The 15592-nt window shown below is 45.1% G+C and overlaps 1 protein-coding gene across 2 annotated transcripts in view; it reads left to right on the forward strand.

Moving 5' to 3' along the window:
• The window catches only part of nav3 (neuron navigator 3), a 182847-nt gene that overhangs the window by 60962 nt on the left and 106293 nt on the right, over nucleotides 1-15592 (forward strand). Inside the window, exon 1 of one of the 2 annotated variants that reach the window (XM_088288881.1) lies at nucleotides 10705-10849. The exons of the other annotated variant lie outside the window; for it this stretch is intronic. Within the exon in view, the coding sequence (XP_088145007.1) occupies nucleotides 10736-10849 (114 nt within the window). The 5' untranslated portion in view covers nucleotides 10705-10735. Of the gene's footprint in view, nucleotides 1-10704; nucleotides 10850-15592 lie in introns of those variants that run through there. 2 annotated transcript variants of the gene reach the window in all.

The raw sequence follows: 15592 nt of genomic DNA on the forward strand, positions 1-15592 counted from the left end.
TGCGGTATCTAGGTCAGTGTGTGTGTGTGTTTTTTTTTTTTTTTTCTTTTCCCATTCATTTCGGCAAAGAACAATGTGAGTATCCGCACACAAAAGGAAGCATAACTTAAAAATACACTCTCATGCAACTCCAACACAATCATGTTCTCTTATAACCACTTTGCAAGCCGGCTGAGCGGCCGTGATTTGATGTGGTTAGAACCAAAGACGGGTGGACTCGCCCAAAAAATGTACTCGAGTAAGAGTACAGTTACTTTAGAAAAAAAAAAGAAAAAAAAAGTAGTCCTACAAATAATCACTTCAGTATTCAGCGGGGAAAAAACCTCGGCTACTGATTTATTTATTTATATTTAAAAAAAAAAAAAAAAAAATTAAATGTACTTTCTTGAACATGTGAACTAACAAAATAAAAATAAATACCTGTAGATGAAAATCCAAGTAGCAAGCGGAACGTAGCACCACCTAATGGCGCATAAAGTAGCAATTAGTAACCAGTCTGACCAGTACAATTTATCCAAAACGTTACTGGTTTGTGGCTACTTACTTCTTTTTCGAACACACTTAATATTCACCGCTATTGTACTGGATGTGATTTGCATTCTGTGGGTTGGAAAAACAAGCTTCTGCATTTTGTTCTCGGGAAGTGATCGCCGTTTTCATGTGGCACTTGATGTGCCGCTCTGCATTCACTGCTTTTAAAATATTCATATGTAATGCGCTGGACTACATTTGTAATGTCACTCTATTTTTTTTCCCGCTTGAAAGTCAGAATTATTAAAATAAAAAAAAAAACATTCCGAGTTTACTATCAAAGTGAGTTTTCTGCAGCTGGAGAGTCCACGAGTTCAATTTCATAACCCACTGAACACCGGGAGCGGCACAACTCACGGCGGCCATTTTTATTTTATTTTTTTCACCCTTGAGGCTTTAATGGGAAAAATATTTTCCTCAATAAAAGCAATGCCAGTCATTTCATGATATCATCTTGACAAGAAAGCCAAAGACCTCAGGCCAGCTCAAGATTGACATCTGGAAACAATGGCGGTCTCTTGGACCCAGCACACTTACGATACATCCGCTACATCCAGAACTTATAAATAAATATAAATATTATAGTTTAAATACTTCCCTTTGCTGTTAAGTCCGTTCTGATTTTTGAGATTTAGTAAGCTTGGGACAATAAACCTTACGGTTTGTTTACAATGTGATGTGATTAATGCAGTGCTTCTCAAATAGTGGGGCGGGTCCCCCTGGGGGGGCGTGGCGCGAAGCTGAGCCGCCCGCGTGTAACCCTGGGGGAACATGCTTTTTTTTGCGCCGTACTACAATAAAGTGTAATTGCACATCCCCTCCAGTAGTTGGCAGTGGCGCTCTCATTGTGCTCAGCGAGTATTAAGTCTACGGTGTCGATTTGTTTTGCAATGAAAATGCGAATATTTCTAGTTGCGGCGGAGAGTGGGTGGCGGTGCAGAGGCGCGAAATGTTTTTGCCAGGGGGGAGTATCAGAAAATAATTGAGAAGCACTGCTTTCAGAAGTTGACTCTGACTGACGGGGTGATGGTCTCCTGCATTAGTGGCTACTACTGGCTAGCAGCTAGCTGTTAGCATTAGCATCAAGTGCCAACTCCCGCTCCCTCCCCAAACACTGGTTGCCAGTCCGAAAAAGTTATGGAGTTGTATGAACTGGTCCGTGGCGGAAAAAAGATTGGGGATCACTGGTCTATACGGAGAAGAATCACTCATATTATTGATGGAAAAGATTTGTCCTTGAATCTTTGCCATTTTGAAAAGTGCGTCAAGACGTGACAAAGCCCGCAGTGATTGCGCAATCGAGATCAAATCCCATGTAGGCCGTCCACTTTGTGGTAGCTCAAGTCTGCTCTCGAGACGCCAAAGCTCTGATGTCACTCGTTTCAATTCACTGCACGACATAAAGCCACGGGCTGCTGCCGCAGAACGTCAGCATCGTTGCGTCAGGACGCTAACAGCCGCATCAGATGGAGCGCGTTGTCTCGGTATCCAAAAGACGTTCTTTCAAAACGATTGTCCTTTCGTCGACCAGCACTTTTACGTTTCCTTTTGGTCAAAGTGGACCAAATCCGACGAAATCAAATATTCTGAAGCGCCGAGCTCTCCGTGGACGAATGCAAATTAGAGTCCCGTCTGTCAGTATGCCTCGTAACAAAATTGTCACTGTTCAAGTCTGAGAAAAGTCGGCTATACATTGTTCAACATACTTTGTACATTTCTAATCAACGTGCTCATCCGGCACCACAAAGCGCTTGCAAATTTAATTAACTAATTCACTACTTGCTGGGTAACAAAAAAAAAAGGGATCCTTGACGTCTTTAGCCGTCAATGGCAGTAAATGAGTTCAAGGGATTGCAGTTGTAAATCCTCAGAACAAAAAATGTCATCAGAAAATCTCGTGCTAATCATATGAAACTGTTTTAAAAAAACAAGACAGCAGAAGACCAGAATGTGGTATTCTGTCTGTTTGCCCATCTCGACCGGGGATCTTCAATCCTGTTCCTCGAGGCCCGGTGTCCTGTCCATTTTCCGGTCCGTATCAGCAAGCTCTGCAGAAGCTCGACAACGAACCGTTTGAATCAGGCGTGCTGCGGCAGGCAGGAATAGAAAACAAGCAGGATACCGGCCCTCGAGGAACAGGATTGAAGACTCCTGATCCTGTCCCTCGTGTCCTCCAGTGTGACGTATTTCCGGGCCTCTCTGCCACTGAACGTCATGTTTGTATCTGTGTGGTCATAAATTGACAAAAGTGGAGTCATGTCAAGAGAGTGCCAGTTTACTCATTAATTCGTGCGCCCTCCTGAATTGTCAGTTTCGCTAATAAGCGTTAAAGTGGTTTACAGTAAAGTGGAAAAGGAAAAAAAAATAACAACGCTACTCCAGAGAATGATTTTTTCCGATAAACAGCCTGCAGGAAGAACTCTGGCCCGATGCTTTGTTGACATTTTCGCGGCCCTCCACTCAGCCGCAGCGGTTCAGCGAAGGACAGCGGCGAAATGAACGAGTCACAAACCGCAGATAACAACTGGGAAGGCCTCTGTTCTCAGAACGCCAAGAGCGAGCGGGCCGGAATAAAACGTTCCCCCGCCGGACGACGCTTCTCGAGCTTGTGTTGAAAGAAAAGTGTAAACATCTTTGTTTGTGTGGTGTTGAGTATGTTTGAGGAAATTATTCAGTGCGTACACACGCCACTTTGGCCTACAAATACCCGGCAGCTTACTTCCGTTCCCGCCCGATGAAAGGAATCGAATTCGACTTCATGTCAAGCCGTGACGGTTCACGATGACAAAATGTCCACCGCGTCTGACGGCGATTCCTCGTTCCATCAACCTAACTGATGTGGCGGTTGCCAACTAATCTGCGGCGAGTGCGTTATATTCCGCGCCGGTCCGATCAGATGACTGGCGAAACGTGCTCGTGGTACAGGCTTGCTCTCGCCGTCTTTGTTTTGACAGCAAATCAAAGGATGAAGTCATGCAAGGTATTGACTGGCGCGAATCGATCGGGAGGGGGGGGGGGGGATCGTGATGTGACCTCATTGTGGCTTAAGAGCGACATTTACAATGCTGGAGAAAGGACGTTGTCATGACTTAGTGAGTTAAAACTCATTCAATACCATTGACGGCTAAATACGTCAAAATATATTTATTTTTTTACCGGGCTGGTAGTGAATGAGTTGAGGTCCAATCCTCGTCATTATCGAGAACGCGTTCAATTTATGAGGGCAACGGCAGTTTAGCCTTTTTTGCAGGGTTAGTTTTGTATGAAATAAATCCGCGACTCATTATTCATTTCTTGGCATCGACGCGTACGTCGAAAGCAAGGATCCTCAATCCTGTTCCTCCTGTTTTCCATCTCAACACACACCTGATTGAAAATGGTCAAATTATCAGCAAGGTCTCACGATCCTGATCGTTTGAATCAGGTGAGTTTCAGCAGGGAGGGGAACAGGATTGAAGATGAAAAGGCAGACCTTCAGACTAAAAGCATGTCATGCAAGACCGGTTCACACCGGGTGATGGATTCCCTTCAGATGTTTGAGTCTGGAACAGATTTGTCGGATTTACACTATTTCCTATGAGAAATGTGGCTTTGGTTTTCGTCTGGTTTAGGTCAGACTTTGTGGAACTTTGTTTGAGTCGTGATAGTTCGCCATCAAAATCCAGGTGTCAATTATCGTGGATTTCGATGATCTTTGTCGGATCCAGTTGCCCCGCCCCGTCAGTTGAGAGTCCGTCAAAAAGTTGCTATGTCAGCTGAAACGGCAAATTGTGGGGACAATGTGGAAAAAGAAACCGCCACTCCTGAGGAAACGTCTCCATGGGGATCTGCCGATGGCGCTTGCGTGCTTCCCAGACGTGACCCTGCAAATGGCGCTTTAATGACGTTCCAGTCACGATCTCTAAACTACAGTGCGGGGGCCGACGGCTCCAACCCGCAGCTGGGAAAACTTCTGCGACTGCTTTTCGGCCGCGACACCAAAATGCCCAGCCGGACCTCGGCATCCATGATCTCCAATTTAATACCACCTCAAAGCAAACAAGGAGAAAACGCAAAGCAAGCTCTGTTGCAAAACAACAGATGTTTTTCCAACGGTAGTTACCACACTTGGAAACGTTTCAGTAAGCGGTTTGTCCTTGTTTAGTCTGTGACCTCACGGCAGCGGTCTGTCCGACCAGCATCAGCATCCATCTTGGCTTTTTTGGCGTTTCTGTTGGGCCACGACGAGCCACTCTACAGCTGCTCTCGCTAATTCACGGGACTGTCCAAAGAGTCTTTTTTTGTGATCTCTCCTCGCTGTTTCGGCGTTTCGGCGCTCACTCACAAGGAACGTCTTCACAAAATGATTTCTACTGGTGCGTTTGCGACGTACTGTATAACGCTGGCGTTTCAACTCCGGGCGGTTTTCTGCTTCCCATAATTGCAGTTATGGCAGCTAAAAATGACGGTGTCTGTTTTTAACAGTTGGAAGAATGATGAGCCCTGCATGTTCCTGATGTCCTTCAGCTGCCTCGACGCAACATTGACATTACATCTGATTGTTTGTGAGCAGACATTGGATTAGGCTCATTTTTCTGATGTTTTTAAATCCCTTTTTTTTTATTTTTTGATCCCAGCGCCGAATTCAGCCTTTCATGCTTTCAATAAAAGCTTTGAGGGCCTATCGGAAGATGTTGCACTTTTTGTTCTTTGTTGATTGATTGGCAGTTGCCCGCCACATCAGAACCCGAAGAGACAAGAATGATCAAAACAGAAAAGACGATGATTCACCTACAGTAAATTCCTGCCGCGGCTTTTGGTCTGGCTGAGGTTTTTGGGTGCCCACAAAAATCACCAGTCACTTAAAAATCCATTAACTTCCAGAGATGCACAAAGGACACTCCACCACATGTTTAAAACGGTATCAGTGCACGTTTTTGAGTCTGCCAGGCCGTTTTAGGTTGAATGAGACTGCTACCAGTAAAACACGCGTGAAGGTTCAAAGGTTTTTGGGAATCCAATCCAAGAATTCAAGTTAAAAGTCGGACAAAATATGTTGTATCCGGAATGTGGCAAGAAAATACCATGATGCATTGTTTGGCTTTTGTCATTGGCTCCTTGCTTGGGAACTTTAACGAGTTGCAGGCTTGTAATGTCATAAGTAGTAATGTTGCAAACTGACAAGAGCACACCAGGGCGCTGTTAATAACTTATATAAAAAAATATTATATATTAAATGTATTTTATTTATTTTATATGTGTATATATATGTGTATATATATATATATTATATATATATATATATATATATATTATATATATATATATATATATTTTTTATATATATATATATTTATTTTATATATATATATATTTATTTTATATATATATATATATATATATATATATATATATTTTTTTTTTTTTTTTTTTTTATTTATTTATTTATTTTTTTTTAAATTTTGCGATTGGCCTCTTGGCCTAAGTTGAATTGAACACGTTGAGCTGAACATTGTAGCCAAACAAGATTACTGTCTTTCCACGGAACAAGGCGCTAACTTTTCAGCCGGCATGATCCGTCCTCACAATCAGAGATGATTTACCGTCATACGTTTACGGGCGCCGGGAAGCAAGTTGACAGAGAAACAAGGCGGCAGTGTTGTTGTCCTCTGTTGTGACACTTCTCCCCGTTACCGCTGACAACTGCGAGCTCACACGCTTTTATAGGTTGATATAAGCGTCTCCTGCTGAGCGTCTTTGGCAATTCGCATAGCACCGGCTCGTGTCCTCCTCCCGGGTTGTTTGGCTTTTAAAAGCCCTGCGGACACACCAAGTGTCAGTCAAGTGTGACCTGTACTTCCATTGTCATAAACATCTGGTTGCCCGTTTCCCTTTTTTTGCTCACATATATGAAAGAGTGGATGTTTACTTGAGAATTCTTCTATTTTGATTTGAGGGGAAAATGGGGGATGAATTATTCAGCGGGAGTGATTACTCAAATCTATTCTGGGAGAGTGTTGTGCATGAGGAGATGAAAGGGAGCCCTGTCTTTTTTTTTGTGTGTGGGGTGGGGGGGTCGCCTGTAGTTTTAGAACGTTTGCGGATTTAGGGCTTGTTGACCATCCATTTTCGAAAGTGCTCGCCCTCGTTTGGGTACGCTGCAGCATATCGCAGCTGATTTTTGGGTGAGGGGCGGAGTCAATCGTGGATGGTCACCAGCCAATCACAGGGCAGCGAGACCAACAACTATTCAGTTGCGGGGGTATCGATTCAAATTTACAAAATTCGATTCGATTTGATAGACAAAGGCTCGCTTTGATTCGATTTTTGAGTCACAATTCACTTTGATTGATTTTCGATTCAATCATGCTGCTGTAAGAACTTCTTACTTTAACTAGATACATTAGTAAAAATATAATTTACATTACGAATTGAAGCCAATGCTTTATTTAACAGAACCTGAGAAAAACGAAAAAAACAATTCACGCTTGACGGCGTTGACTTCACTGCTTTTTTTTTTTTTTTTGTGTGTTGATACGCTACTTCCGTGTCGTGACAAGATATCACCTGACGCGTGAAGTCATGTAGATTTATAAGGAAAAATACTTTTATTAGAAATATCGATATACGGTTTTATGACTCGATATCGGTCTATGATGCGGAAAATCGATTAAATCGGTTTTTTTTTGTGTTTTTTTTTTTAAACCCAGCCCTACTGTTTTGACCTTGTTTATAATTTCAGTGGTCGTTTGACAGACTACAATATCCTTTTCCACATGTCTCGAAGCGCTAATGCCAATCATGTATTGGTTTCACATCTGCATTCAGTGCACAGATCCCAAGCGTCCAACCATGTGACCCCCCCCCCCATCTGCAACTAACAACACTCTTGATTGAGACAATCGGCAAATGAAAAAGAGGAAGCTGATTCAGACCGTCTTCACTGCGGTGGTCTTAACACACACACACACACACACACACACGTGGTGCAGCGAGCCAGAGCTTGTGATGCACAACCCTGCGAAGGCGGTCCTTTGTGTGCTTGTCAATTAATACCAAAACTCTGGAGAGAATTCAGAAGGGGAGCTCATTCCCCTCCGGTTTCCTCAGCATTTTGCTCCGTAATTGTTTACATCTGTCTCATTCCAACCAAAATATATTACAAAAACATCTCAAGGTCCCGTTGGCCCTTTGGATCTTTTGGCAGCGGATGAGAGAGGCCATCCAAAAAAGCTGCGGCCAAGCCTTCGCTCCACTGCAGTTCCCTCCTCTTCCTCATCAAGGTCACGTTATATCGGAATGTTCTCTCCGAGCGGGGCGTTTGCCTCGTCAATATTGTCACGTCGCACCGTCATATACGTCGCAGACGCAAACGTTCGGAGATTGCGCTTGCGGTGTGCTGCGTTTGTCACCGGGCGATGAAACAGATTTATCGCCGCGTCATTTATTGCCCGTTTCCTCTGAAATGTTTGCGACGGCGGTTCTGAACAAAGATGGACAGATGATGGGAAGTTGTTCTGTGGGAAAGGAAAGTGACTCATCGCTGATGTGTAATTATCTTCCAAATGTGAATGATGCCACAGTAACCAATGGATGAGTGAGAACCAAAATGAGTGTGAGGTAAAAATGTGCTTCTTAAACTGATCAGGTGCTTACAACTTGAGGCAGTCGGTACACGGCAGACCTCCCCCAAGGCAAGATCAGGCTAATTTGGTTGGAGTTGCGAGGGTCATATTCTGCGCACTTTTCCAAGAATGGTTGGATTTACCCATCTTGTTGACTCGTTTGCCTACCATTGACGGCTTAAGCCGTCAAAGGATTTTTATTTATTTATTTATTCATTTATTTTTTTTTTTTAACAAAGCCAGTAGTGAATGTGTTAAAAAATGGATCATGCCATAGCCAATTGTCTTTGAGCATATAATTTGTCTACAAATTTATTTTCTGCACCTTTTTTTCAAATGTGCTATGCCAAACGGTTTCTTCCTCGCCCGAATGTACGCAACTTTCAATATTATTTTTGTTTAATCTTGGTACCAGTCACAAGACTCTTCAATCAAAACAAGCCCCCCCCCGCGTCTCAGCACTGCAACATGTCTAAGAGCTTTTGAGTGTTTTGTAGTCGTTCTGGATTGCGTTGCGGCGTCCCACAGCAGAGCTCCGGTGTCAGACCCCACTTTGGAAAAGCCCCTTTTTCCGTCTTCTGGGAGTTTGCTTTAATGCTTCTATCTCTCCCACCAAGATGTTTTGGCTAAAATCTTGTTGCAATTTCTCGGGGGTCGCTCCCAGGAGTTGGATAAAAGCGGCGAACGACGCATCTGGGCATCAAAAAGTGAGCTGCAGCAACATGTGAGGGATGTGGGAGCAGGGAAGAATGTGGAGGAGTTCCAACATGGTGTGGCTCCAAACGTTCATGAGTCCGTTTTTTTGTTTTTATTGGCATGCCATCAAAGGCCATTAATACCAAAATACAAATTATTTTTCACACGTGTTGCTGTGAATTTTTATTTTTTTAATACAATCCTATGTGAGAATAATTTCAAATGGTTCTTGGTACAAGCCAGAAATATGTCCACCCCCCCCCCCCCCCCCCCTCCCGTGACTCGGGAACATGTCAAACATCCTCGCCCTGCGGCTCGCCTGCGGGCTAAACTTCTCCGGTTTGATTCACTTGTTGATTATAGTTTAATGCCAGTCTGTCGCGAGCAGTAAAGGACACGCCGTTCAACATCAAACCAAGTTTCATCCTGATTTGAAACTGATCTTCACTCTAATTGCTTCTGTCGGGCCACTTTTGCTTCCACCGTGTTTGACTCAATGGCAAGGCTGTCACACTTCTTTACGTCAATTCGGCACACTGAAACCAGGGATTAAGAGATTAATGGCAGCCCCTGTGCCCACCAGTATCACACAGACACCAGCGGGGGCGAGCGCCTGTCCGTCGCATATGTCTACGCCCCTCACAGCCTGGGCGCTAGGCCGAGCGGGGACGCATTTCCCTCTCGGGAAGGGTGGCTTCCAAACTGCCGTAATTCCAGCCGACCTCTCGCCGAGCCCCGCGGGGAATTATCCGCTTTCAGAGCGCTACAACACTGTGACATTCGTTTCCACGGGGCACTGTCGTCTGCGGGATTGTCATTTCAAGAACTTTAAGCTCTCTTTTGTGGGTTGGGAGCGTGGTTTGGTCATATGGGCTTAAATATAAGTCTCCGGTTGACTCCACGTTTGCGCCGTTTACTGCTTCTGGCTCTTTTTCTTGTTTCATTAGTCGCGGGAGAGGTTTTCTACTCAGGAATCAGAAGAAACTTTGTAGAAACCCAGTATTGCATTCTAGTGCTGTCGTATATAGGACCAAAACTATAAAATAATAAATAAAATAAAATATAAAATAAAAAGAAATATCTTAAAATGTACTGGGAACTAGTGGAGAGAGGCCAGAATCTTCCGAGGTCCGGTTAGGAGGCGAGCGGCAGCATTTTGGACCAACTGGAGACACTCGAAGGAGGACTGGCTGACTCCAAAATAAAGTACTTGACGGTAATCCAGCAGAGATGATACGAAGACACGAAGTGCTGCCTAAAATGAACGAAGCTGGATTTTATTTAGAGACTTTCACAGTCGGTTCTCTGCACTACTCCATCTTCCTTGAACGACGGCTCGTTATTTTGTATCCTCGGTAATTACAATAATGGCACTCAAATGATTTGATGTTTGGTCACCAGAGGACGGCGCCCTCTTCCTGCTACCTCAATCAAACATCAACACACTTCAATCAAGTGTAACGATGGCGTAATCCATCCTCATGCGAGCGTCCATCATCCATCCCGTCGCTGAGTGATGCGCACGGCAGCCCGCGTCCGATGCACTAACTTTGGATTAATGCTCGGCATCAATCCCTCGGTCTGTCTGAAAGCCATGTGACACAGCAGGACGCGTTCGTGTCTGTGGAACGGTAGTATGAGCGTCTTAGATAAAGTGATGGGGCGCCATAGTGACAAGGGGAAAGTGACAGATGGCGGAGGGGTGGGGGAGGGGGAGGGGCGGGGGGTTGTGTGTCACTAGGCTACAGTGCAAAATGGGGGGGGGCGGTGTGTAGACTTTTCAGATTAGTGTGTAGTATTGCTTTTTGGGTCGGTGTCAGGCTGTCAGCATGTAACCAGCGCAGTGCGACGCGGCGTCGACATGCTCCAGACGTAGAAACCAATCGGGATTTATTCATTTGGTCATGAAGTGGCTGTCATCCGTGCGTGCAGTGTTGACGGGGGGGAGCCGAAGCGCCCCCGTCACACCTGTTGGCAGCCCCGACATGCACTCCAAGGAAGACCTGAAGGCCAAGCAGGTAAGGTGTGAACACAGATACCGTGGCAGCATCTGGCGGGAATTTGCGTTGCTTGCAAGCCGTCCCGGATAGGAATCGTATGAAGCCTCGTTCAATCCACCCAAGGGCTTTCCAAACAATTCCAAAATCAAAAATGTTCATTTAATGTGTCCCTGCTTTTAACTATCCTTCCATTTGAAAAGGAACACAATGAAATGAAACGAAAATGGATCTCATCCAAGCGAGACCAAATCCCAAGCCCACGTTTGTTTTCCTTGGACTTTCCCGCTTCCCCGCGCCGCGCCGTTGTGTGGAAAAGCAATCCGATCGTCCTCGCGAACGAGAGAACTTGAGCGTTATATCCGCACGCAGTCAGAAAAAAAAAAAATACAATCTGTGTTCTCAAGGTCCGCTCATTGGAAAGCAAGTATGTAGCGACTTTAGAGGATAACGTTTTGTGTATGCCGTAGTATTAAGCTCTCACCCCGACCCCACGCTGCACTGATCCCATGACGAGCTCTGACGACTGCTACGACGACCTCCCATGACTGCCACACACAGAGTACCGTTAGCTACACCACTCACACAAAGCAATGGTGTGGTGCTAAACTCTTACAACCTGACGGATGACCTCTCGTGTCAGACATACCGAAATTGTTTACACAGCGTACTTATGGGGACTCGCACCCATAGTCCACAAATGCTTGAATCAGTTGTTGCTTTACCCGTATTGACCTCAGGTCGTTGGGCATTGTCATCTTTGGAGTCGGGACGGTCTCCGCTCGGTCAGGTCTTTTGTTGATCAGTTCCAGCGCGAACCCTCTGAGTCGCCTTTCACGGTGGCAGGAGCATGATTCCAAAAACGGTGAAGGAACAGCCTGTATTTGGAGAAGTACGATGTCAAGATAAGCGCTACCCCGTGATACCCGCCATAATTAAAAATCAAGTTCCCGACAACCATTACGTCTCACGCATCTGCTGGTCTGGGGTCAGTTGAGGAAAGCAAACCAATCAAAAGTGGCGCGTGCATGCGTTTTTCCTGTTTGGCCACACGAGGCGCTACTTCCGATATTTACATTCCATTTTCCTGATAGCACGATTACTCCGGTGTGTTGTACGGCAAATAACCTGACAAATCTCGTTACAACTTCTGACAAATGTGTTTAAGAATCTTCCCGCTTTGGGTCTTTGGAAAGCTGCCTGTCTAATAAAGAACAGAGGCAATATGGTAGTGTAAACTGACATTTTTTAATGAGAACAAAGAGTTCACCCATGTGGATTGTCTTTGGCGCTTTGGGGTGGTAGGAAAGCATCACGGCGGCACAAGCGGATTTTCTGCCCTTGATTGTATTCAAACAGAGGAGTGGGGCGATTACATCCTCATCTCGAATCCAACGTCCCAGTCTAATCGCAGATTGTGTAAAATGGAGCCGCTTAATATCTGCGGCAGGAACGTCTCTGACTTGACGATCGATGAACGGGTTGTGGCCCGCTGTTCTGCCTTCTCTCTCCAACTTCCCAGACGTGTATCTGAAGGCTCTCCGTCTCTAATATCAATAAACCGCATAAAACAGATGGAAACTAATTGAAACCATGAAAGTTCTATTGTTGCGCAAAGGAAAATGAAACACTCGGAACGGGGAGACGGCTAAACTGGCTTTAGGTGAAGCACTTGAGGGAGAGGGGAAGTGAGGAAACAACAGTTCAACCTTGAGTCGCTCCTTTGATTTTTTTTTATCAGGCCACTTGCAGATAAGAAGGAAAGTTCTCCCGACAGCTGTGTGCCGCATAAAAGAGCGGCGGGGACGAGGGGGGGGGGACTTTTTGTGCTTTATCAGAAGGGGAAAATGTGCCACGAATCGCTTGCCGCTGTCAGCCTTTTTCAGTCTCAGGCGTCATCCCATCAATGTCTAATCACCTGCCTTTATGGAGATAATAACGACATGGCTGGAAGTGTTCGGTTAACAATGTCTTTCTGGTCAAATTATGTCAATTTATTGTGAAATAATCGCCGGAGCGGTGCGGATTAAAACAGGAATTCCTTTTTTTGCATTTTGAGTGCTGGAATCAAGCTAATATGTTGTCGCTGTGATTCTCACCAAAAGAGAATCTGATTAGCATATTCATTTAAATTCAGATCAGTGGTGAGTCCTCAACCATTTTTCTGTCGCGGGACCAGTTCATACACGTTCAGAACTTTTGCGGCCCGGCGACCGGTGTTGGGGTAGTGTGGTGGACCTGGCGCTTGTTGCTATTGCTAATGCTAGCTAGCTGCGAGCCAGTAGTAGCCACTAACGCCAGAGACTTGACGACGTAATCAACTAACGGTTTGTTAGCGTCCTAAATTAGCAGTTTTGTCTCTTTTCAAATCAATATTTTGAGGATTATTGTAATATATTAAAGGAAGATCGTCCATCTTTTTTAATTCTATTCACCATAAAATGGGAAAGAGTCAATGTCAAATCTTTTCACGCTTCGATCCAGCCATTGTATGAGTGATTCTTCTCTGTAGGGATTGTATAGACCAAAGGTGGGCAAACTTTTTGATTGGTGGGCCACAATGGGTTCTAAAATTTGACAGAGGTGCTGATGGATGAAGTGTTTTGGCAACCTCACCTCATCGGAGAAAAAAAAATCCATTTCATTTGAAATGAAAGTGGCACACCACATTATTTAGAAAATAAAACATTAACAAGGGTTATTTATTTAATTTTTTTTTTCCAAGTTCGGCGGGCCGAATTAAAACATTTAACGGGCCGCAAGTGGCCCCCGGGCCGTAGTTTGCCCACACCTGGTATAGACCAACTTTTTTTCCGCCCCGCGCCCCCTGGTGGTTGGGGACCTCGGATCCAGGTGACGCACCACTCGTTTCGTCAAGACTGCTGGTCCAATTGGCGGTCCCGGTGTGCCTTCCGGCTCCGTTGCCGCGACGGCCTTTTTAGTCTCCCTTCTTTTCATTAGCGTTGGCAGGACTTTGTGTGCTCGTGCCAAGTTGAGGACACACTCCTCGCAGCTGCTGATTGCTCGCTCAGCCTCCTCTCAGTGCCTATCAGCGCCGCTTCCTCTGTACCGCTCGTTGCCACACACTGCGATATGACGGACTACCTGTTGTCACTTAATTCGTCGATGAATAATGCATCTGAGCATATGCCGGCCGTTTGGTCCGGATCCAAACTAGCTTGGCAAATACCGTCTACTCCCACCATCTAAAAAAAAAAAAAAAAGCACCAGTCGAGTTGTGACTTTTAAAAGTTGTTGCTCTTGCTCCACCACTATTTCTTCCGCCTAAAATTTCTGGTTTCATATAATGTGGTCTCACTTTCTCTATTCCCGCCCGTCTTCGTTAGAGCAAACACTCTGGCCTCAATATGTTCTCCCCCCGGCTTAGCCAAAAGCAAAAGAAGCAGCGCTTCCAAATGTCATCAAAAGGTACCAAACTGCATATCCCGTCTCGTGTGCTCCCTCAAAAGCGGCAAGAGTGACACGTATTGTGTTATTTTTGGACTTGAGTGGTGTGTTCATATCACACTGTGTTCCTGTGAAATTGTGTGTGTGAGAGCTCCTGCTCTCCCGTACTTGACCGGTATTAGAGAGGCTCCAAAATGAGAGAACTTTATGCAGTTCCACACGTTTGCCGTCTTTAATGCTCAATCATATCTCGCTCCACCACATTCCCTCCTTGTGCTTGCTTTAATTTGCTCCTTGCCTTGGAAAAGTTTTTACCTCTCTTCAAACTTTTGATTTTTTTTATTCATTATTTTTTTTATTTACCCGAAACGACCTCAAACTCGGCGAGAGAGGCGTTCAACTGGCACGTCAGAGCAGGGGAAATATTCCGTTTTTTTTTTTTATTTGAAATGAATAAATTCCCATCAAAGTGGATAAGCTTTTCTTTACGTTTGCTTATTTAGACTGCCGTTGTTTATTTCCGTCATTACTTCAGCGAGCTAAATCCGCTAAACTATATCCCCAGATGCAAGAAACCAGAATGAAAGTTTAAGTTACAGTAGTGGCGTGTAATTATCGCTGTCAGCTGAAAAATGAAATACAAAAATGTACATCAGAAGAAGAAGAAGAGGCGGACTGGAGAGGGGGGAGTCGGGGGGGGGGGGGGAGGGTGCGTCAGTCTTAGCTGGTCTTGGAATGCTCAACTTTCTCATGCCGCGTTACTTAACCAGCTCGCCATTATTTCAACCGGGCACGCTCGAGGCAGGCCAGGATAAACAGCAAAACACAGAGCAGCGCCCCAGCACCATCATCAGAATCATATACAAGTCGGCCAACTGCTTATTATAAGATACTTAGAATGGAGTGCGCCGCTCCGAGCCTAGGAACAAGAAAAATCCCTTTCAAAGGCTTGACTTGTGCCCCTGATAGATGTGCTTCGGAGCAAAAAGTCAACCGTCTGTGACTTGAACGCACCCCGTGACCAGTCTGGAGATGAAATGCTTGAACGAAATTATCGCAATTTTATATCACGATAAGACATCGTCTTTGTTGTCCTTTTGTCCGTGTGATCGGGGGGGAAAAAAGCCCCAATATGGTTTTGAATGATGTCCAAAACTGCTATTGATTCCTAAGGGAAGTCGACCACTGATGGATCGTCCGACCTCTCCGGGAACGCCACTTTCAGCGGTTTTGAACTGATGCTATCAAGTTTAGCTGACTTCTTCCCACCAAAGTATGAATTCCAAGCCAGGAATTCGGGGTCAGAGACCTTGCGGGCGCCACTAGGCGCACCGCGCTCCGACGCACCCCTCGCAC

Source organism: Idiotropiscis lumnitzeri, chromosome 2 (assembly GCF_059441095.1).
Source record: "Idiotropiscis lumnitzeri isolate Australia: NSW breed Sydney's pygmy pipehorse chromosome 2, RoL_Ilum_1.0, whole genome shotgun sequence".
In the NCBI taxonomy this organism is placed as follows: Eukaryota; Metazoa; Chordata; class Actinopteri; order Syngnathiformes; family Syngnathidae; genus Idiotropiscis; species Idiotropiscis lumnitzeri.